Source organism: Globicephala melas, chromosome 1 (assembly GCF_963455315.2).
Source record: "Globicephala melas chromosome 1, mGloMel1.2, whole genome shotgun sequence".
Taxonomy (NCBI): domain Eukaryota; kingdom Metazoa; phylum Chordata; class Mammalia; order Artiodactyla; family Delphinidae; genus Globicephala; species Globicephala melas.
Genome location: NC_083314.1, coordinates 150,315,804 through 150,339,822, shown reverse-complemented (window position 1 = coordinate 150,339,822; position 24,019 = coordinate 150,315,804). Strand labels below are relative to the sequence as shown.

General features: G+C 36.0%; 1 protein-coding gene across 3 annotated transcripts in view; it reads right to left on the bottom strand.

Moving 5' to 3' along the window:
• Positions 1-479: 479 nt before the first annotated feature.
• Positions 480-24,019, bottom strand: part of IPP (intracisternal A particle-promoted polypeptide) — a 39,995-nt gene continuing 16,455 nt past the window's right edge. For 2 of the 3 annotated variants that reach the window (XM_060306048.2, XM_060306054.1), the window contains exons 4-9: positions 23,502-23,657; positions 21,782-21,949; positions 18,225-18,362; positions 16,917-17,039; positions 14,684-14,904; positions 480-2,473 (exon numbers count right to left, since the gene is read on the bottom strand). In XM_060306048.2, coding sequence (XP_060162031.1) covers positions 2,249-2,473; positions 14,684-14,904; positions 16,917-17,039; positions 18,225-18,362; positions 21,782-21,949; positions 23,502-23,657 — 1,031 coding nt within the window. In that variant the 3' untranslated portion in view covers positions 480-2,248. The remainder of the gene's footprint in view (positions 2,474-14,683; positions 14,905-16,916; positions 17,040-18,224; positions 18,363-21,781; positions 21,950-23,501; positions 23,658-24,019) is intronic. The other variant, XM_060306063.2, reaches the window with a different exon arrangement.

Below are 24,019 nucleotides of genomic sequence, written 5' to 3'. Positions count from 1 at the left end.
CAGTGAGGAAAATTACTTCTTTGCTTCTCTTAAATTGCATGAGGACTGCACAAACTTAAAACTTTTCTCTGATCTCAATCTTTCAGAATACGGGCAAGTCATATTTTTAGGCTAACTGCCCACTTTTTTTTTTTTTTTGCCCGCGCCACAAAGCATGCAGGATCTTAGTTCCCCGACCAGGGATTGAACCCGTTCCCCCTGCAGTGGAAGCTCTGAGTCCTAACCACTGGACCACCAGGGAATTCTCTACAGTGTGCGATTTTTAAGTACATTGGACAGGATATTTAGAAGTATATTGAATTGTTAAATATTTTGGAGGAAGATCACGTTAACAGTTGCTCAGAAGACAGAATTAAATGTAAAACTAAATGTGCAAGTCCTTAAAGTTGAAACACTAAAAATCATGGGCAGTCCTACTACACTTTGATAATCCAGGAATGCTGCTAATAAGCTAAATTAATTAGTAATACAAGAAAAAGCAAAGAAATCAAGATACTTTATTAGTACATTCTTTTTAAAACAATCTGTCATTACCTAGGAAATAATCATATTTATAATTACTTATTTTCAGGCATTGTCTGGACCTATTAGGCCCAAACACTGATTGTGTTGACTACATTTCTGCCACAGCAGTACAAAATGCCTCCCTTCATAGTGCCATTTTAGGTTGGCATCAGGCAATAATGAAAATTAAATGATAGGAAAATTTGTAAATCTCTTGAACCAGAATGCAGATTCTCTTTAACTAGAAATATTAAAGGCACATGAGTTACAACTCAAATAGTTTACAAATTATCTTGATACTTCATTCCTTGACATTTTACGGATCCCAGCCAGGCATCTGTGACCCTTCAGACTTTCAGGGTACCCCAAAGAATGGGATACAGAGCTTTCTGTCTGTACTACGTAAGCTTTTCTTAATATATGCATATGGTTAAGTTATGAAGGAAAGTATCTTTGTGAGTCTATCCAAATATTTTGGATATGAGTGCTGCCTGAGTCTTTAATGCTTACCAAAGGTTTTCTATCTAAATAAGCCACTGATGCCTATAATATACTGGAGGATTGTACAGGAAAGGGGAAATCAGGGATATACAAATCAAATCCTGGAACAGCCAGGTAAACCTAAATGTATAAGACCTTTAATATATATGGCTCCAACTGACTAGTAGAAATAATTTAAAAGTGATGATCATGTACACAAAGAATCTTCGTCTCAGAAATGGACAGAAAACAATTCTTTAGAATGCTTCTCAGGGAAAATGAGAAGTTTTGAGAAGCAGTTTTGGGTCAGAGGCCTTTCAGCGTACACTTATAAGTTAGTATCTGTAAAAAGTTTTACAGATACCTACAATTCCATCTTCTCCAAGCCAGGCAGCAGCTTTGTACTAAACTCATATTTAGGCTTGCCCAAGTGTGAGTATGCTTTACCAAGCTTGATAATCTAATAAATTCCCTCTTCCCAAAGCTAAACGTATTTTTGGTAACTATGTAGAAAAAGGTGCATTCAGCCTGCTGGGCTCTATCACCCATTACATCATCCTATTGCAATAAAGGACTGTCACTAAGAACCTCCTATTAATTCCTCATCTGCATTCCAGCATCAAGACAAAACCATAAGTGAGCAAAAGCTTTTTTATGCTGTTATCAACAGGTGAAAACTTATATATATAAATAGCTAGATATTTCCCACATGTCCCTCCCAGTTTTCCTGCTGTTAATAAAAAGTTTTGGACTAGTGAAAACTGGAATAAAATAAAAGTAGGAAGTTGCTTCATTGGCTTTTCTTTGTAGGGTAAACTATGACCATGGAAAATTGCACTCTGGATTGAATCATGAATGTATAGATATCTTTAAACTGTCTCATTGATATTCTTAAATGACACAATGGTCATGTTACAGCTTAACTGCACTGGAGAAGCAGCTAAAGGGACTATTTGCCAAGAAGCTTCTAGCAAATCATTTTTACAAATAGGACTCTACTCCTAATTGGACAATTCTAGAGCATAAACAGCATATCTACTGGTAAGCTTGGCAAACTTGTGTGAACTCTTTATTGATTTAGGATATATTCCATATCGCTTCTCACTCAAATTCTTTAAAAAAATCATTTTTTACTCATTTATCTACCAAATTCACAGAAAACTCAACAGATGAAAGGGACCTATCACCAAACACAAGTGTGATTTTCAAAAGGTGAGATCCTGTATTTTCAAAATGTTGCCTGTGCTCTCTTACGCTTACTATTTCATAGTACAGCAACACCTCCTTCACAACGACTGGTGATCATGTTACCAATTTCTGTCCATGTATCTGAATGAGGGTTATAAACTTCAACTGAGTCCAAGGTACCTGGGGCCAAGAAATCGTGACTGGAAGATCGACCTCCAGAAACATACAGAAGCCCGTTGACTGCCACAGCACACATGCCTGCTCTAGGCACTTTCATTGAAGCAACTTCAACCCACTTTTCCTGGATAAGAGAAAAAAAGAAGTTAGCAGTGCCATAACATGGTAACAGAGAAAAGTGCTGAGAAATTAGGTACTCTGGTACTTTTTTAAAATTTTTATTTATTCTTTTAATATTTATTTTTATTTATTTATTTATTTAGGCTGTGCTGGGTCTTAATTTCGGCATGCGGGGATCTTTGTTGCAGCACTCGAGATCTTTTAGTTGCGGCATGCAAACTCTTAGTTGCGGCATGCATGTGGGATCTAGTTCCCTGACCAGGGATGGAACCTGGGCCCTCTGCATTGGGAGTGCTGAGTCTTACCCACTGGACCACCACGGAAGTCCCTCTGGTCCTTTTTACATGTTTAAATTTCAAACTCACAATCTAGTCATATAAGTATATAGAACATTTTAAATTGAAGTTTAAAATAGTGAATTTAGAGGAAAGTAATGAAAAATATATCTGTGATTAATTATAAGTTATGGTCACCAAGAGATAATCTAGAAATTTACCAGGGAAGTCTGGAAGGACTTTTTAAAATCTTTAATATAATAGGTCTTATAAATCTCCAAGAGAACAATACAGTAAACAACACTGGCCAAATTTATTCGAACATGGATTCCTTTTTTCAAGGACCATCTGGTGCAGTTAGTAATTTGCAAAACATATTTTCAGAAAGGTAGTACAGATCAGGGATTGGAAACTAGGGCCTATTTTTGTAAGCCTACAAACTAAGAATGATCTTTCCATATTAAAAGGTTATTTAAGGGACTTCCCTGTGGTCCAGTGGCTAAGACTCCATGCTCCCAATGCAGGGGGCCCGGGTTTGATCCCTGGTCAGGGAACTAGATCCTGCATGCCGCAACTAAGAGTTCACATGCTGCAAGTAAAATCCCGTGTGCCACAACTAAAGAACCTGCATGCCGCAACTAAAGATCCCACATGCTGCAACTAAAGATCTTGCATGTAGCAACGAAGATCCCACGTGCCGCAACTAAGACCCAACACAGCCAAATAAATAAATAAATAAATATTTTAAAAAACGTTTATTTAAAAAAATATATATGGAAAAAGAAGAGATTGTATGTGGCCCCCAAGGCCTAAAATGTTTACTATCCGGCCTTTTAATAGAAAGTTTGCTAACTCCTGGTATACACTATTCACTGAAGAAATTTCAATAAGCTGCTATATCCAAAATGACTGTAAAGTCTTACTCCAGGGAAAATGTCTATACCCAGAAAACAGGAAAGCTAATAAAGTTCCTGAGAAATAATCAAGAGAGAAAAGAAAAAGTTTCCAGATTAAAAAAAAAGAATCTGAAAATAAAGCATATGATGCACAAAGTTTATAAAGTCATAAAAGATGAAATAAGATTATTCATCAGTGCTAGAGAGTGAACTTTTTGAGGAGAGCAACTTAATGAGCTTCACATCCCGGTACCCAGTATAGAACCAGCACATTATAGATGCTGATCTGAACTTAAATGAAATTCTGAAATACTAACACCAGGGACAATCCTTTGAAATTGAAGGACCATATTAAACTTGAAGGCTATTTGATTATATGAAATTACAGAATACATCACAAAGTTTTCACAGCTGAAAAAATACTCATTTTAAAAGATAGATATATTCACAAAAATACCTATAGCTGGTTAAGATAAATCAGGATGTTGGGTTTATGTTTATCATTAGGGAGAGCTAACCTTTGCTCCCCTACAAAAATGGCTCTGGACAAGAAGAGTAAGGGAATCATGGGGCTCATTCAGTAATGTTTATCTTTCATTTCTATCAGTGTATTAACTACAATTTGCTTTTTATTTTGAGTCCCCTCAAAATAAACTCTGTAAAACCAGAAACATGTTTTACATTATCTTTAGGGTTTGAATCTATAATGTAGGACTTTAGTATACAGTAAATAACAATAACATTTCAGATTTATGCATGAAAAACCAAGGTAACATTACTGATAAGCACTTAACTTTGAAATGAAAATCTATTCATTTTTAGCCATAGAGAAACATTAGCAAGAGAAAGCGCCCTCAGAAAGTTCACTTTCTCTATTCCCCCCATATAATAGAGACCACTTAGAAAGTGAAAGGAACCTGAAATATCACCAAAGTTTGAAACTTGTCACACATGAGAATCAAAATTATGCTTTACAACAAAACAAAAATTCTACTTTTGCCATCTCTATTCAAGATTATACTGGAGGGTCTAGCGAGGGCAATTAGTAAAGAAAATGAAATAAAAGCCATCCAGATTGGAAAGGAAAAAATAAAATGATCTCTAATTATAGATGGCATGATCTTGTACATAGAAAATCCTAAGGAATCCACAAAAACAGAGTACAAGTGCTGCAAGGTTTCAGGATATAAGATGAATATATAAAAATTGATCAAATTATTATACATTAGGAATGAAAAAAGCTGAACATGAAATTAAGAAAATTCAATTTACAATAGCATCAAACATAATAAAATATTTAGGAATAAGTTTAACCAACAAAATGCAAGATACTGAAAACTATAAAACACTGTTGAAACAAACTGAAGAAGACCTAAATAAATGGAAAGACATCCCATGTTCAAGATGAAAAGACCTAATATTGTTAAGATGGCAATACTCCCCAGATTGATCTCAGATTCAATGTAATCCCTGTCACTACCCTGCTGGCTTCTTGGTAGAAACTGACAAGCTGATCCTAAAATTCATATGGAATTCAAGGGACCCAGAACAGCCAAACCAACTTTTAAAAAGAAATTCCAAGTTGGAGGACTCACAATTTCTGATTTCAAACCACAGAGCTACAGTAACTAAGACAGTGTGGTAATGGCATAAGGATAAATATATAGATAAATGAATAGAATTAAGAGTCCAGAAATAAACCCTCACATTTATGGTCAACTGATTTTCAACAAAGATACCAAGACAATCAAATGGAAAAGAGTCTTTTCAACAAATGGTGCTGGGACAACTGGTTACCACATGCAAAAGAATGAAGGTGGACCTCTTCCTCACACCATATACAAAAATTAACTCAAAAATTAATGAAAGACCCAAATATAACTGTAAAACTTTAAAAGAAGAGTAGGCATAAATCTTCATGATCTTGAATTAAGCAATGGTTTCTTAGTTATAACACCAAAAGCACAAGCAACAAGCGAAAAAAATAAATTGGACATTAAAATTAAAAACTTTTGTGCTTCTAAGAATACCATCAAGAAAATGAAGAAAACCATAGGATGGGAAAACAATTTTGCAAGTCATATATCTGACAAAGGACTTGCATCTAGAATATATAAAGAACTCATATCCAGTAATAAAAAGACAAATAATCCATTTTAAAATGGACAAAATTAGAACAGATTTTTCTTCAAAGAAGGATAAATGACCAATAAGCACATAAAAGATGCTCAACCTGGGCTTCCCTGGTAGCGCAGTGGTTGAGAGTCCGCCTGCCGATGCAGGGGACACGGGTTCGTGGCCCGGTCCGGGAAGATCCCACATGCCGTGGAGCAGCTGGGCCCGTGAGCCATGGCCGCTGAGCCTGCGCGTCCGGAGCCTGTGCTCCGCAGCGGGACAGGCCACAACAGTGAGAGGCCCGCGTACCGCAAAAAAAAAAAAAAAAAAAAAAAAAAAAGATGCTCAACCTAATTAACCATCAGGAAAGTACCAGTCAAAACCACAATGAGATACCAGTCCACACCTACTAGGTCAGCTATAATAAAAAAAGATAAATAATAAGCATTAGATGTAGAGAAATGAGAACTCTCATATACTGCTTGTGGTTATGTAAAATGGTATAGCCCCTTTAGAAAACTACCTGGCAGTGCCCCAAAAGGTTAAACATAGAGTTACCATATGACCTAGCAATTCCACTTCTAGGTATATTCCCAAGAGAAATGAAAACATTCAGTCCACAAAAAAAACATGTACACAAATGTCCATAGCAGCACTGTTCATAATAGCCAAAACACTGAAACACCTCAAAGTGTTTGGTTTGTGAATTATATTTCAATAAAAAAATATAAAAATAAAAATCCTTTCTACTTATAAAGAGAAAAAAGTAAATTTAAAAATCTTTAGGTTTTGAACATTTTAATAACCAAAACTAGTTTAAGAACCATAAAATTCAAATAACACTAATCCATATTTCATAAAATATGTTCCCTGAAACACTTTTCTCCCGCAAGATGTTTCACAAACAAAAGTAAGGGTTGTGTGGTCAATTAAATTTGAGAGACTTAGCATAAAGATTCATGAAGTATATTATTTAATAAATTGTAAAGAAGTCCTGTAAGAAACGTATTCAACTTTGATTAATCCAACTTTCCCTAAGTATAATTGACCAGGGCAACTCATGTTACCAAATTCCTATTAACAATGCAAAAAAATATTATTCCATGGCAATTAATTTGGAAAAAATTTGTCTAACCTATAAGTCTATGGCATAACACACCTTGTACTTCCATTATCCCAGCACTTAATAAACTGTAATGCAATTGTTTGTCTATTTATTTCTCTATATTCCCCACTAGAATGTAGGCTTCTTGAGAGCTGGGGCCTTATATATTTAGTTTGCCTTTGTTTCCCCAGGTCTGTAAGTATTTGTGAATGAATAAATGGACTAATAAACAAATGCATGGTAGAACAGTGACTCAATGAAGATACAACCTACTTTCTCTTCTTTTCCTAGCATAATTGCATCAACCTAGTAACTGAGGGCATGAGAGAATAATGGGGCGCTCACATGGGCAATGATAAGATGGGTAATATGCAGAGGTGGCAGGTGGAGAAGACAGCTAGTATGGTAGGTAGATTTGTTTCATTGAACAAATAAGTAAATAGAGAATACCAGGAGCCAAGTTTTTAACTGATAGAGAAGGTATTTACAAACATGGGAATGGCGAAGGCCTGAAAGAATCTGAGGTATACTGGAATTGGTGCTATCATTGTGAACTCATGGTTTTATAACATATATGCACAGATATAGAAATACTTATAAATGAATATGTGTGTGAATACATATATACACATATATACATTTGCTGTTTACTGTTTATGTTTAGCTGTTTACTGAAAATACCTAGAAGCAGCAATACCCCAGTAGCAATGAGTACTCTGAGTGCCTAATCTTGGTTTCTAAATACTGTCCTTCACTAAGAGGAGCTAATGCTTCTTGGAGAAATGACTGATTCCAGGGCCAGATCAGAGAAGTATAAGCTTTCTTGTACTTGAAATATTTTATTATGCCAGATAGTAAAGAAATGCTCAGTGAATGATGGAATCATGTTAAAAGGACGGAAACAGAATGGATTTCTACTTTCAGTCATGATAGAGTAATTGTTACCAAACTTGCCCTCCTACCATAAAGACCTAGAAAACTCAATAAACTATATGAAATAAAGTCCTCAGACAATGGACAACAGGCAATGAAAAACTGTGATTCAGAAAAAGAAACAAACAATGTGAGCTCCATGGTTGTCCAGGCTTTCTGCCTGGAGGGCTTTGTGAATAGCAGTACAGGGAAGGGAATCCCAAGCAGAGTATGACAGTCAGCTGATCCAGGAGACAGAAATCAGAGTTTAGAGAGGATTATGCAGTTGAGACATGCAAGGAAGAGTGCTAGAGGACAGAGGTTCCCCTGAGTCTGGCTGAATACCCCTAAACTATGCATGCATAAAATGAGACTCTATGAAAGAAAATAAAAATAATAAAAAATAAAAACAAAGAGAAAGTTAAAAAAAATTTTTTTAAGTGGAAAAAAAAGAAAAAAAAATGAGCCCCTATGAGAACAGTCAAAAAACAACTAATAGGAGGATGTGACATAGTTAGACATATATTTGGTCTCTGACCCCAGTTCTTGACACAGAGCTCCTAAATCCCTTGGAATTTCCTGGGTGATAGGAATGTCTCCTCCTTAATAAGGCAACTCTTGGCAGGATCCTGTATAACCTCAGGATGGGAGCCTTTTACCAGAAAGATCAAGCCCAGATTAGAAGCTTGGAATGTTCAGTCCATACCCTATCATCCAAGGAGGAGAGAGGGGCTGGAGGTTGAAATAATAATTGATCATGCCTATGTGATGAAGCCTCCATAAAAATCCCTAAACTATGGGGTTTGGAGAACTTCTGGTTTGATAACCATATCCACATGCCAGGAAAGTGATACCCCAAACTTCACTGGGGCAGAAACCTGTAATCAAGACACTTCTGGATCTTGCTGTATGTACCTCTTCATCTGGCTATTCATTTGTATCCTTTATAATAATATAGAATATAAAAATGATATATTCTATTCTATATTCTATTCTATTATTCTATATTTATAATAATATACAATATCCTTTATAATAAACTGGTAATAGTTAAGTAAAGTGTTTCCCTGAGTTCTGTGAGCCATTATGGTGAATTATTGAACCTGAGGAAGGGATCACGGGAACCCTTAATTTGTAAACAAGTCAGTGGTTAACCTGAGGACTGGCGTCTAAAGTGAGTGGCAGTCTTGTGGGACTGAGCCCTTAACCTGTGGGATAGCTAGTGTCAGAACTGAACTGACTTGTAGGACACCCAGTTGGTGGTGTCCACAGAGAATTGGAGAAGAGCTTGGTGTGGAAAACCCACACATTTGGTGTCAAAATATTGTGAGCAAAGAAACAGTTTTCCTTTAGAGGAGTTGTAAGCTTAACAATTCTCAGAGCTCACACAAGACTGGATGATATTCTAGTTGTTGTTTTTTAATATCTTTATTGGAGTATAATTGCTTTACAATGTTGTGTTATTTTCTGCTGTACAACGAAGTGAATCAGCCATGTATATACATATATCCCCATATCCCCTCCCTCTTGCGCCTCCCTCCCACCCTCTCTATCCCAACCCTCTAGGTCATCACAAAGCATAGAGCTGATCTCCCTGTGCTATGCCGCAGCTTCCTACCAGCCATCCATTTTACATTTGGTAGTGTATATGTGTCAATGCTACTCTCTCACTTTGTCCCTGCTTCCCCTTCGCCCCCAGGGTCCTCAAGTCCATTCTCTACGTCTGCGTCTTTATGATATTCTAGTTTTGACAAGCCAAAATGAAGAGACCTTGTTGAACAGCTAGGGCATACAGTAGAGAGTCAAGAAGGGCCATACTTCAGTGGTAGGGCTAAACTATACCTAAAAGACCTAGATCTTCTAGACCTTCCCTACAAAGCTTAAAAACAAGTCTCAAATAATCAATCTTATTTGCAAATAATTTAACTGTCTATCAAAACTAAACTCAACACTTCTTATAGGAAGAAGACAAAATCCAAATACTCAACAACATAACATTCACAATGTCCAACATCCAATCAGTTACTAGAAATGTGGAAAAGCAAAAACACTCTGACTTAAACCAGGAAGAAAAATTTCAACAGATACAGATCCAAAAATGACAAGATAATAGAATTAGCAGACAAGAACTTTAAAACAGACATCATAAATATATTCAAGGATCTAAAAGAAAACATGAAAATGATGAGGAGAGAAATGGAAGACATTTAAAAAGCAACAACCAAAAAGATCTTCTAGAGCTAGAAAATATAATACCTGAAATGAAAATTTTCCTAAATGGAATTAGACACTGCAAATTAAAAGTTTAGACATTGATTAATGAACTTGAAGACACAGCAAGAGAAACTATCCAAACTGAAGCACAGGGAACAAAGTTTCAGTTATGCAGGATGAGTAAGTTCTAGCAATCTAACGTACAGCATGGTGACTATAGTTAAGAATACTATATTGTTTTTTTGTGTTTTTTTTTGCAGTACGCGGGCCTCTCACTGTTGTGGTCTCTCCTGTTGTGGAGTACAGGCTCCGGACACGCAGGCTCAGCGGCCATGGCTCATGGGCCTAGCCGCTCCGTGGCATGTGGGATCTTCCCGGACCAGGGCACAAACCCGTGTCCCCTGCATCGGCAGGCGGACACTCAACCACTGCGCCACCAGGGAAGCCCCTATACTGTATACTTGAAATTTACTAAGAAGGCTGACCTTAAGTGCTCTCACCACTCACATTAAAAAAAAGGAAAAGGGAGCTATGTGAGTTGATGCGTATGTTAATTAGCTTGATTGTGATAATCATTTCACAATGTATACATAGAGCAAAACATCACACTGTACACCTTAAAATTATACAATTTTTTTTGGTCAATTATACCTCAGTAAAGCTGTAAAACAAAACCAACAAAAACAAACTGAAGTACAGAGAGAAAAAGGATGGGAAGAAATTAACAGAGCCTCAGTGACCTATGGGGCAATATCAAGTGGCCTTACATGCATGTTACTTAAGTCCCAGAAAGACAGCAGGAGAATATTTGAAGGAATAAGGCTGAAAATATTCCAATCTGATGGAAGCTATAATTCCACAGATTCAAGAAGTTCAATGAATTCCAAGCAGGTTAAACACCAAAATCCAACAAGACATACCATATTCAAATTACTGGAAACCCATGATAAAGAGAAAAATCTTAAAAACTGTCAAAGAGGGACTTCCCTGATGGCCCAGTGGTTAAGAATCCATCTTGCAATGCAGGGGACGCCAGTTCGATCCCTGTGGAACTAAGAGCCCACATGCCACGGGGCAACAAAGCCCGCACGTAGCAACTACTGAGCCCAGGCACCACAACTAGACAGAAGCCTGCGCACTACAATGAAAAGCCCACATGCCACAACTAAGACCCGATGCAGCCAAAAAATAAATAAATATTTTTTTAAAAAAACTGTCAAAGGAAAAAAAAAAGACATTACATACATGGGGAAACAAGGATAAGAATGACTACTGACTTCTCATCAGAAACAATGCAAGAACTAACACAACATTGTAAATCAACTATATTCCCTTAAAAATTATAAAGAAAAAGAAACAATGCAAGAAGATAAGTAAACAACAATGTTAAGTGATGGGGGAAAAAAAGAACAACCTAAAATTCTATACTCAGCAAAATATCTCTCAAAAATGATGGTAGAAAAATAGTTTCAGAAAATGAAAGCTTAGAGAATCATTGCCAGCAGACCAGCACAAAAAGAAATATTAAAGGAAGTTCTTCAGGCTAAAAGAAAATGATATGAGATAGAAACTTAGTTGTACACAATGACTAGAACTAGAAATGGTAAATATATGCATAATTATGAAATATTTTCTCAGTAAAATTTACTTATATATAATTGACTGCTTAAGCAAATATAACAACAACATATTGTGGGGTCTACTATATATATAGTAGTAAAATGTACAACAATAGCACAAAGGATGGAAGGGAGAAATGTAAGTATGTTTTTTTAATGTAAGTTTCTTACATTAAAAGTGAAGTGCAGGACTTCCCTGGTGGTGCAGTGGTTAAGAATTCACCTGCCAATTCAGGGGACACGGGTTCAAGCTCTGGTCTGGGAAGATCCCACATGCCGCAGAGCAACTTAGCCTGTGTGCCACAACTACTGAGCCTGAGCTCTAGAGCCCACGAGCCACAACTACTGAGCCCGCGTGCCACAACTACCGAAGCCTGCGCACCTCGAGCCCGTGCTCCACAACAAGAGAAGCCACCACAATGAGAAGCCCGTGCACCGCAACAAAGAGTAGCCCCTGCTCGCTGCAACTAGAGAAAGCCCATGCACAGTAATAAAGACCCAATGCAGCCAAAAAAATAATAATAATAAATAAATACATACATACATAAATAAAAATTCTTTAAAAAAAAAAGTGAAGTGGTAAATCATTAGAGAAATGCAAATCAAAACCACAATGAGGTATCACTCACACCAGTCAGAATGGCCATCATCAAAAAATCTACAAACAATAAATGCTGGAGAGGGTGTGGAGAAAAGGGAACCCACTTGCACTGTTGGTGTGAATGTAAATTGATACAACCACTATGGAGAACAGTATGGACGTTCATTAAAAAACTAAAAATAGACCCAGCAATCCCACTACTGGGCATATACCCTGAGAAAACCATAATTCAAAAAGATACATGTACCACAGTGTTCACTGCAGCACTATTTACAATGGCCATGACATGAAAGCAACCTAAATATCCATTGACAGATGAATGGATAAAGAAGATGTGGTACATATATACAATGGAATATTACTCAGCCATAAAAAGGAACAAAACGGAGTCATTTGTAGTGAGGTGGATGGACCTAGAGTCTGTCATACAGAGTGAAGTAACTCAGAAAGAGAAAAATACCATATGCTAACACATATATATGGAACCTAGAAAAATGGTACTGATGAACCTAGTGGCAGGGCAGGAATAGAGACGCAGATGTAGAGAACAGACTTGTGGACACAGGGTGGGAAGGGGAAGCTGGGCCGAATTGAGAGAGTAGCACTGACACATATACACTACCAACTGTAAAATAGATAGTGGGAAGCTGCTGTATAGCACAAGGAGATCAGCTTGGTGCTATGTGATGACCTAGAGGGGTGGGATGGGGAGGGTGGGAGGAAGGCTCAAGAGGGAGGGGATATATGTATACACATAGCTGATTCACTTTGTTGTACAGCAGAAGCTAACACAACACTGTAAAGCAATTATAATCCAATAAAGATGTAAAAAAAAAAAAGTGAACTGGTATGATATTATTTGAATGTAGATGTAATGCATTAAAATACCTATTATATATAATGCAAACCCAAAAGCAACCACTAAGAAAAAGAGTGAAGAGATATAGTTAATTGGACAAAAGAAATAAAATGGAATACTAAAACAATAACAATATAAAGACAGAAAAGGGGACTTCTCTGGTTGTCCAGTGGTTAAGACTGTGCTTCCACTGCAGGGGGTGTGGTTTCGATCCCTGTTTGGGGAACTAAGATCCCAACATGCTGTGTGGTGTAGCCAAAAAATAAAGACAGGAAAGAGGAAAAAACAAGGATGGATTGTGTAAATAGAAAAACAGCAAAATAAGAGTCTAAAACCCAACTGTATCTATAATTACATTATATATAAATAGTAAAAATTCTAAGGAGCCCATTTGAAAGTCAGAGATTGTCAAATTGTAGGAAAAAACAGACCACAACTATGTATTATCTTACAAGAGATGTAGTTTTTAAAGACATAGATTTAAAGCAGAAGGAAAGAAAAAGGTATATAATGTAAATACTAATCAAAAGATAGCTTGGCTACCTTAATATCAGATAAAATAGACTTCAGAGCAAAGAATACTGCCAGAGATAAAGAAAAACATTTCATGGCTATAAAAAGATCAATTCATCAAGAAGATATAATAATCAATGTATACACACTTAATAACAGAGATTCAAAATATGTGAAGCAAAACCTGACGGGGATGAAAGGAGAAACAGGCAAATCCATAATTACAGATAGAGATTTCAACACTTCTTCCTTAGTAATTGACAAAACAATTGAACAAGTTAGAAAAACTAGGGAAGAGAATTCCCTGGCAGTCCAGTGGTTAGGACTCTGCACTTCCATTGCAGGGTGCATGGTTTCAATCCCTGGTCAGGGAACTAAGATCCCACAAGCCTCACCGTGTGGCCAAAAAAAAAGAGAAAGACTAGAAAAGACCTGAATGCTAACCAGCTTGACCTAACTGACATTTATAGAACACTATTCTCAACAACAGCAGAATACAAATTCTTTTCAGGTGCACGTAAAACATTTACCAAGACAGAAATCACATAAAATATGCTCTGTGATCACAGTAGAATTATATTAAACCAGTAACATAAAGATATCTAGAGAATCCCCAAATATTTGGAAATTAAATAAAATACTTGTAACGACTCATTGGTCAAAGAAGAAATTACCAGGGAAATTAAAAGCTATTTTGAAGTAAATGCTAACTAAAATACAATATATCAGAATGTGTGGGATGCAGTTAAAGCAGTGCTTGAAAACAATTTAGAGCTTTAAAGATTTATATTCTAGAAAAAGAAAGGTCTAAAAATCAATCATCTGAGTTTCTACTTTAAGAATCTAGAAAAAGAAGAGCAAATTGAACCCAAAACAAATAGAAGAAAGGAAAGAAACAGTAATAGTAACAGAAATCAATGAAATAGAAGATGGACAATCAATAGAAAAAAATCAATGACACCAAAAGTTGATTCTTTGAAAAGAAAAGAAAAAGAGGGAAAAAACCTATAAATAATATCATGAATGAAAGATACACAGCACTACAGATCATTACAGACATTAAAAGAATAACAGGACACTAAACAATTGAAATCATCCAACCTACCTCTTCAAAGGAATATTTTTCTACAGTGTGAAGAGCATCTTGTGTCTCATTCCACCCTCCAATAGAATAGATGCAGTCATTGAGTGCAGCCACCCCAAGATATGCTCTTCTGGTTCCCATTGGAGGAAGTGGAGACCAACGCTTGGAAAGTGGATCATAAACTTCAAAAGAACGAAGCTCTATTCCTTCATTGCTGATGCCCCCAATCACATAAATTAAACCTGGAAATGGAATATTTTTGCTCAGATGCTATAGAAAATAGGATACAAATAATTATAAAAAGTAATAATTGTGATTTAAGTTTGCTATCTGATATTATACTTAATGCAGGGCTTACAATATTCTTTTAAGAGAGAAAATTGACTTCTGTCTAGTTTATCACAGCTCTCATTTAAGCATGTTACAAAGAATTAGGGGTATGAATTTAAAGTGGCATTGAAGGGCTTCCCTGGTGGCGCAGTGGTTGAGAGTCCTCCTGCCAATGCAGGGGACACGGGTTCGTGTCCCGGTCCGGGAAGATCCCACATGCCACGGAGCGGCTGGGCCCATGAGCCATGGCCGCTGAGCCTGCATGTCCGGAGCCTGTGCTCCGCAACGGGAGAGGCCACAACAGTGAGAGGCCCACGTACAATAAAGTGGCATTGAATTTTCAAAGAACTTAATGATGCTATAACAAAACAATTTGTCAGACAAGGATTTCTGATCTTATTGTTTGCTTAATGATCTCAAGTTCCAGATCCACTGCTACCACATATAGGTAAAAAAGGATGGGGAGAAGGATTTGTTGCCCCTTAAAAACTGTCATACACTTAAACTGGGAATGACATGACCCTGTTGGTGACAACCTAACGGTTGCTCAGATGGACAAAATGAATTTAAATTAGAATAGTTTATGGCTAGATTAAGGTATCAGATACTGTACAGTAGACTGTAATTCACAGAGTTCCTTATTAAATTTAACTGAAAATAATGGTTCTGACAATCAACAATTATTTTTTTTGAGTATCTACTGTTGTTCCTAGAGGTCTAAAGTGAGAAGTTATAAGGAATGGCATTTTTAAAAAATTTATTTATTTGGCTGCACAGGGTCTTAGTTGCGGCACACAGGATCTTTGTTGCCACGTGTGGGATCTTTGTTGTGGCATGCGGGATCTTTAGTTTCAGCATGCGGAATCTAGTTCCCTGACCAGGGATCGATCCCATGCCCCCTGCATTGGGACTGCAGAGTCTTAACACCAGACCACAAGGGAAGTACCAAGGAATGGCATTTTAAGAAACATGAGCTAAATGTTAGTAAACTTGGGTTCTAGCTCCAGCTTTGCTAGTAACCAACTACGAGAAAAGACAACTCACAGCCTCCTAATCTTCAGCTTCCTCATCTAAAAATAAAGGGGTTGAAATAGAGAATCTCCAAGATGCCTCTCTAGCTCTATGATTTTAGATGGGAAGATAAAAATAATAAATAAAAAACAATTAGAGAACACTATAATATTAAACAATAGAACATAGTCTGCACCATGTAATTTGAGTATTTAGCTGCTAGCAGAAATCTGAGAAGGTGCTCAGAAGGCAGAAAGAATTTCAGCTGGGAACAGAGCAGGCTGAATTGTCACATAACAATGGGCAGACTGCTTCCTACTCTACAGGTACATGTAAATCTGTTCTCCATTTCTGGACAGAGAATAAGGTTCTATTTGAGAGTGCTTATTAATTACCTCTCAGTGTATAATAGACAATTACAATTAAAATAACATCTGTATACCACTTTAATATGTAGTACAACATTTTTCAAATCTGTGATAGCATTGTGTGTGTACTGAATCACAATGTATTCTATAAAAAAACACTGAAGAAGCCTATGACACTATGAAGATTGTTTTTGATAATCTCTCCCTACTTAGAAATATATACTAAGGCCTACAAGGGAGAGAAAATAACAATAATGGATGACAGTTCAAATGCTTATTTTGCTAATTAGGTATTTTTGCCCATCTGGAATTCTTAATTCTAGCTTTGTTTATTTTGGGGAAAAAATGATTATTTTGGCAATACAGAAATAAAGATATAAGAGGTTTAAAAATATAGGAGATTAGAAGCAGAATTTCCACACTGTTAGTGTCAATTATTCAAAACTAACAGACATAAAATATACTTTTGTGAAAATAAAGCCTCAAGCTCAAACAGTTTTTTTAAGAAATATATATTCAGGAAAAATATTTTATAAAGCAATTACCTTGCATTTCACAACACCCAAAGTAGTAGCGTGACATAGCCATGTTGCCAACTACTTCCCATTTATTTTCATCGGGATCAAATCGTTCAATGGTGTTCCCTATCTCAGCTCCAACCCAACCACCTGAAACCAAACAGAAAAATATTATTTTTGGAATAAAGGAATTTTATTTATGAAAGACACCTTGGAGGGACCTCCCTGGCGGTCCAGTGGTTAAGAATCTGCCTTCTAACGCAGGGGATGCTGGTTTGATCCCTGGTCGGGGAACTAAGATCCCACATACTGCAGGGCAACTGAGCTCGCGTGCTCTAGAGCACACGCGCTATAGCTAGAGAGAAGCCCGCTGGAGTAACGGAAGAGCCCACGCACCGCGATGAAAAGATCCCGCATGCCACAGTGAAGGTCCCGCGTGCTGCAACTAAGACCCGATGTAGCCAAATAAATAAATAAATATTTAAAAAGAAAAACACCTTAGAAAACATCTAATCTGACAACTTTATATTATGGATGATTATCCTATGGACCAGAGAGGTTATCTGTCCAAGATCACATGAAAAGTTAGAATTTGATTGTAAGTAGAACTTGGGTCTTTTAACTCTCTGCCTAGGTTTCATAAGAGATCTTTTTTTTTTTTTTTTTTTTTTAATATTTGGCTGTGTTGGGTCTTTGTTGCTGTGCGCTGGCTTTCTCTAGTTGCAGTGAGCAGGGTCTACTCTTCATTGCGGTGCATGGGCTTCTCATTGCAGTGGTTTCTCTTGTTGTGGAGCATGGCCTCTAGGTGCACAGGCTTCAGTAGTTGTGGCACATGGGCTCAGTATTTGTGGAGCACAGGCTTAGTTGCTCTGCGGCATGTGGGATCTTCCCGGACCAGGGCTTGAACCTGTGTCCCCTGCATTGGCAGGAGGGTTCTTAACCACTGCGCCACCAGGAAAGCCCTCACAAGAGATTTTTTAAAAATAAAACAAAACAAAACCAAAAACTTCAATCTATTGCATAGGAAATATGGTACTTTGCAAAACAACTTTTTGAAACAACGTCTGCGTATTCAGAATGGTTATCCTAACCATGAAATTTAACTAGTCAGCTAAAATGCTCCCCTAGAAATCTCATCTATATTTTATGTCCATCTCCTTCTAAGAATTCCATACTTGACAATATCTCCCAAGTAATATAATTTTGAGAATAAGAACTTTTAAAGCTAAAAGACACAAGTTTGTTATGGGAAGGAAGGAAAATTTCTAAAGTAAGCAGAATTTGACTAAGAATTTAAATAATATTAGATATCCTTAAATTGGAGAGTATAATTACCCAAAGCATAGATAGCCCCATAACACACACACACTCCCAAGCCACAGCGGGGGTGATTCATTGAAGCTACAGTTGTCCACTGTTTAGTAACTGGATCATAGCATTCAGTACAGTCAAAAATCATTGAATCCTTTTCACCTGAGTTAAATAAAAGAGACACATATGAGAAGATTTAGTAATACTAATAGCCTAGAACCACAATACAATATTCAGCAGCATTCTGTGTTGTCAGAAATTCAATTATTATGTCTGATTTTATACTATTCTTTAAAATTTATTTGCCCACCAAGTGTTATTTTGAATCCATAGCACTGTCATTTATTAAAGCCCACTTAATGAAGCAAAGTGGGCTATTATCTGTTTCTAATTCTACCACCCAAACAATCTATGTAATTTTTGAGGATACAATTTGCATTTTAACACTTCTATATTTTCATAGTTTAGATAGCTGGCTCTGCTACAATTTGAGATTTAATGCAATGCTTATCTAGCAACAAATAGAAAATGAAAAAAACATTTTTAAATACCACTTAAAATAGAATTTAAAAATATACTATACCTAGGAGTAAATCTAATCAAAGATTTATAAGAACTTTATAGATATAATTTATAAATTTTATTTAGAGAAAGTTTTAAATTAAGGAATATCTAAATAAATGAAGAGATGTATCATGTTGATGAGTTACAAGTGTCAATGTAAAGATGATTATTCCCAAAATGATTTATAGATTTAATGAAATCCCAGTTTTTAAAAAACCCTTTCTTTCTTTTTTATTGTATTTAAATACATATAACATAAAATGTACCATGTAAACCATTTTTAAGAATGCAGTTCAGAAAAAAAAAATACAGTTCAGTGATGTTAAACACATTCATATTGTTGTACAGCCATCACAACCATCCATTCCCATAATCCTTTTCATCTTGTAAAACTGAAACTCTATACCCATTAAACAATAATTCCCCATTCTCTCCTTTGCCAGCCCCTGGCAACGACCATTATACTTTCTGTCTTTTTGGTTTTGACTACTCCAAGTATCTCATATAAGTGGAATCATACATTATTATTTTTAAAAACAGATTTGATAAACTAATTCTAACTTTTATATGGAAGTATGAAAGACCTAGAATAGCCAAGCACTCCCAAAAAGAATAATAAGGAAAGAGAAAATGCCCTATTAAATAAGCCTATCAGACTTAAAATAGAGCTTTAATAATTAAGATAGGAATAAACAGAGAGACCAGTAGGAAAGAAAGGAAATTCTAGAAACAGATCCACATATATATGATTACTTGGTATATGACATAGTTTGCATGACAGAGCAGTGGGGAAACAAAACCGCTGGGAATTGGTTATATATATGTGGAGAAAAATGAAACTGGTTCCTTACTAATACTATCCGTAAAAATTCAATTACAGGTGAATTACAGACATAAATGTAAATGGAAAAACTATAAAATTTTAGAAAACAATAAAGGTATATATCCTCATGACTTTCCAGTAGACAAAGGATTTCTTTAAAACGATATAAGAAACACTAACCATAAAGGGAAAAAAATAATAGAGTTGGCTACATTAAAATTAAAAACATTCATTTATCAAAAGATACCATAAAAAGAGTAAAAGATGAAGCAGAGGAGTAGGTAAATATATTTGCAGCACATATAATCTTATGAGGGCCTAGAATCCTGATGTATACAAAACTCTTACTGTGCAGAAAAGAGTCACCATAAGGCCTAAAACTGCCTATGGTTAGAAAGGCTTGCTCACAAGGTTGACCCTTACCTGGAGTCTGGGAACATGGCTAGTAAAAAGTTCCCTACACTCACATAAACTTTTCCCTAAATGATAACAGTGGCTTTTTGCAGTGGTGAAAATGTTCTGGAATTAGTGGTGATGGTTGTACAATTTTGTGAATATACTAAAAACCACTGAACTGTACACTTCAATGGTGAATTTTATGATATGTGAATTATATCTTAATTTTTAAATATAATACTTAGAATATTAACCCAGATATGAATGTATCTAAAAGGAAATAAACTATTGACTGTGATTATCTCTGGGTGGTATGATTATAGTATGGGTGATTTTTATTTTCTTTTTCATATGCTTCAGGTTTACCAAATTTTCTACAGCAAATCTGAATTACTTTGGTAAAAAAATTAATATTATATATTATATATATAATATATATTATATATAATATATATTATATAATATATAATTATATATTAAGTAATATGTTAAGATAGTAATGTTTATAGTATTAATAATGGCTAGTAAAGTCATAGCAGTTTTTTTGTTTGTTTGTTTTTTGCTGTACGCGGGCCTCTCCCGTTGCGGAGCACAGGCTCCGGACGCGCAGGCTCAGCGGCCATGGCTCATGCGCCCAGCCGCTCCGCGGCATGTGGGATCTTCCCGGACCGGGGCACGAACCCGTGTCCCCTGCATCGGCAGGAAGACTCTCAACCACTGCGCCACCAGGGAAGCCCAGTCATAGCAGTTTTGACGGGCTCCCATTTGTACTTCTGTGGTATCAGGAAAGGGGATACATATATATGGAAGTGTCGCAAAGGACACTGTGACCCTAGGTTAAACTGGAGAGAGTTCACGCAATGCAACTGCCGAAATGTACATAAAAAGAACTATTAGAGTTCTAGCCAAAGATTATATAGAGTTATAGTCTTTATGCTGACAGATGGTTATTGCTCAAAACTCTAATTTCTTTGTTAGGATTTTCAGATGCACCATGACATTTATTGATTTAATAAACAGTTTTTGAGTGATGATTATGTTCCCTCCAAAAGATAAAAATCAAATATTCCCTACATCTCTCTCATTTTAAACTGACGGTATCATAGTTGGAAAACAATAATATGATTTTTGATTTACAGCTTTCAGTATTTTAGAATGACCCATAGAAATAAAGCAAAAAAATTGGCTGTAAAGGTTAGAGATGATCTACCTAGGCTGGTTGCTATAAAGACAAATTATTCAGAAGTAAATATTTATATCAAAGGTGTTAGTATTTATTTCTCTTTAGATCCCTCTCTAATAATTATTTCTCTCCCAAATTCAAATCCCCTTTTAATTTTATTCATTAATCATTTTAGAATTTATAGTAATAGTTTCAGAAAACACAGTGATTTTAATCAAGAAATATATTCCAATGTCTAGCTGACATGGTTTTTATACATCCCACTGCCCAGATACTTGGTTAATTTAAAATGATTCATAATGCAGCTCTCAGAATTAAAAAAATTTTTATCACAAATGTTGATCTAAATTTTGGCACCACATTTTCATAAACAACTTTTCATTAAAACCAAACCTAAGTATTTGCCTTGTAATAAATTACCGTGTCCCTCTGGTATAAAATATTCAATATCTTATGTTTCCTTTTTCTTTCATTCATTTACTCAATAAATATTTATTAAGCACAACTGTATCTGCATACACCCCATAGTATCTAGCAATATATATAAGGCATATAAGAATGCAGTCAACTTAGAGCTAGAGACTAATAAGGGAAATAAGACATTTTCATTATTACCTCCAATTGCGTAGACCATCCCTCCCAGAACTGCTACTCCCAGTCCACATCGAGCCTGATGAAGTGAAGACACAGTGGTCCAGTACTGGCTAAAGGTGTCAAAACGTTCTACACAACTGAGGGCTCTACTATCACTCCAACGACCCCCCTGCAACCGAGTATATCCACCTGAATAAAGGAAGGAAAGGAGGTACACAGCAAATCCCTTACTGCTAAATATGGAAATGGTAGTAACAAGAAAAATCTAGCCCTCTATATCTAGACATTCAATATAACTACTGCATAGTAAGTAATAAGTGCTTTAGAGTCTGCCATATATACATCTATTATTCTTAAATGTGCCAGGTCCTGAAAGATTATGGCTTAAAATGCAATGAGGTCAACCACAATGTTCTACCACCTGGTCTTGGTTATAATCAAATGTTAGATGAAACATAAATCTAGGAACTGGTTATCTGTCTAGTTAGGAAGTTTCATTGTGACTTCTATTAATGTCTTTTTCAGTTAAATATAGTGAGTTGGGGCTTCCCTGGTGGTGCAGTGGTTCAGAATCCACCTGCCAATGCAGGGGACACGGGTTCGAGCCCTGTCCCGGGAAGATCCCACGTGCCACAGAGCAACTAAGCCCGTGCACCACAACTACTGAGCCTGAGCTCTAGAGCCCACAAGCCACAACTACTGAGCCTACATGCCACAACTACTGAAGCCCACGCGCCTAGAGACTGGGCTCTGCAATAGGAGAAGCCATGACAATGAGAAGCCCGCGCACTGCAACGAAGAGTAGCTCCCACTCACCGCAACTAAAGAAAGCCCACGCACGGCAACGAAGACCCAACACAGCCAAAAAGTAAATTAATTAATTAATAATAAAAAAAATAGTGAGTTGAAATCCTCCCTTGACTGCACATCCCATCATTAAAAAAGTTTAGCCAGCACTCAAAAATTACACATTTATATATTATAGTATATATAAAATTATACGATGACATACATACTAAAAATTATACTATACGTAAAGTTTTTATATATAATAAATTATATTATGTATATAAATCTGGACAATCTGTTGACACATATATCAAATATTGATAAGGTTTAATGCTATTTAAAAAAAAAAAATGGAGGGAATTCTCTGGCAGCCAGTGGTTCCGACTCGGCACTTTCACTGCTGTGGCCTGGGTTCAATCCCTTGTTGGGGAACTAAGATCCCGCAAGCTGCGCGGGGTGGCCAATAAACTACACAACACTACACTACACTACACTACAATAAAATAAAATAAAAATGGAAAGGTTCATACGATATTCCTATGGGTTATCCTGCATATCCACACTTTGGAGACCACTAGTTCCTATCATCCCTAATGACCATCTAAGACGCTGTGAATAGTTAAAATGTGTGAGATTTATTTTCCTATTTCTCGCAAGAATTCAAATATTTAATTTTTAAAGCAGTATATCTTAGGCAGTTATTTGATAATAATTGGGTATATAAGAATCCAAAGATTTAAATCACAGAATGACAGATGTCAAATAAATAGCTATTTATTCTTAGATGTGTCCACTGTACTATATAAATACAATTGCTAAATCTGTAGCCTGTATGTGCAATTAAGTATGCCTATCTGACATACCTGCACACTCTGACATGTATGATAACAACAAAAACTTAAAAGGGTTTTATCCTGAAAATAATTTCTATTACTTTTTAAAAGGTTCTCACCTACTGCATACAGGTACTTTCTTGCTTTCTTCCGAGGTCGAACCTTAGATGTCTGCAGAAAACTAGAAAATTTGTTCTCTTTGGGAGATTTGCACACCTCACAGTACTCTTTCAAAAGTGTTTGCAATGCAACACGAAGATTAAAATCGGATATTCCTAAAGCAATGTTGAAAAAGATAATGTTTTAATCAATTTTTAAATAATATTGAAAAGACATGTTTCCATGAAAATAAAATACTTTTAACAATGAAAAAATGAAAACTCATCATCAAACAATGGAGTATGTTTCCAACAATACCAAGTATCATTTTTCTCACTGCTACTAAAGAATATATACTTTCCTTAAATCAAAGGTTGTTTTAAAAAACATGCTTCATTAGATACAATTTGAAAACACATGTATGAGGATCTCTAAACAAAGATGCCAAGTAAAACAGGAGCACAATTATCTAACAAAATGAAAAAATAAAATTGCCCAAAATTCTATATTTAACAACTTGCTAACAAAAGGATATAAA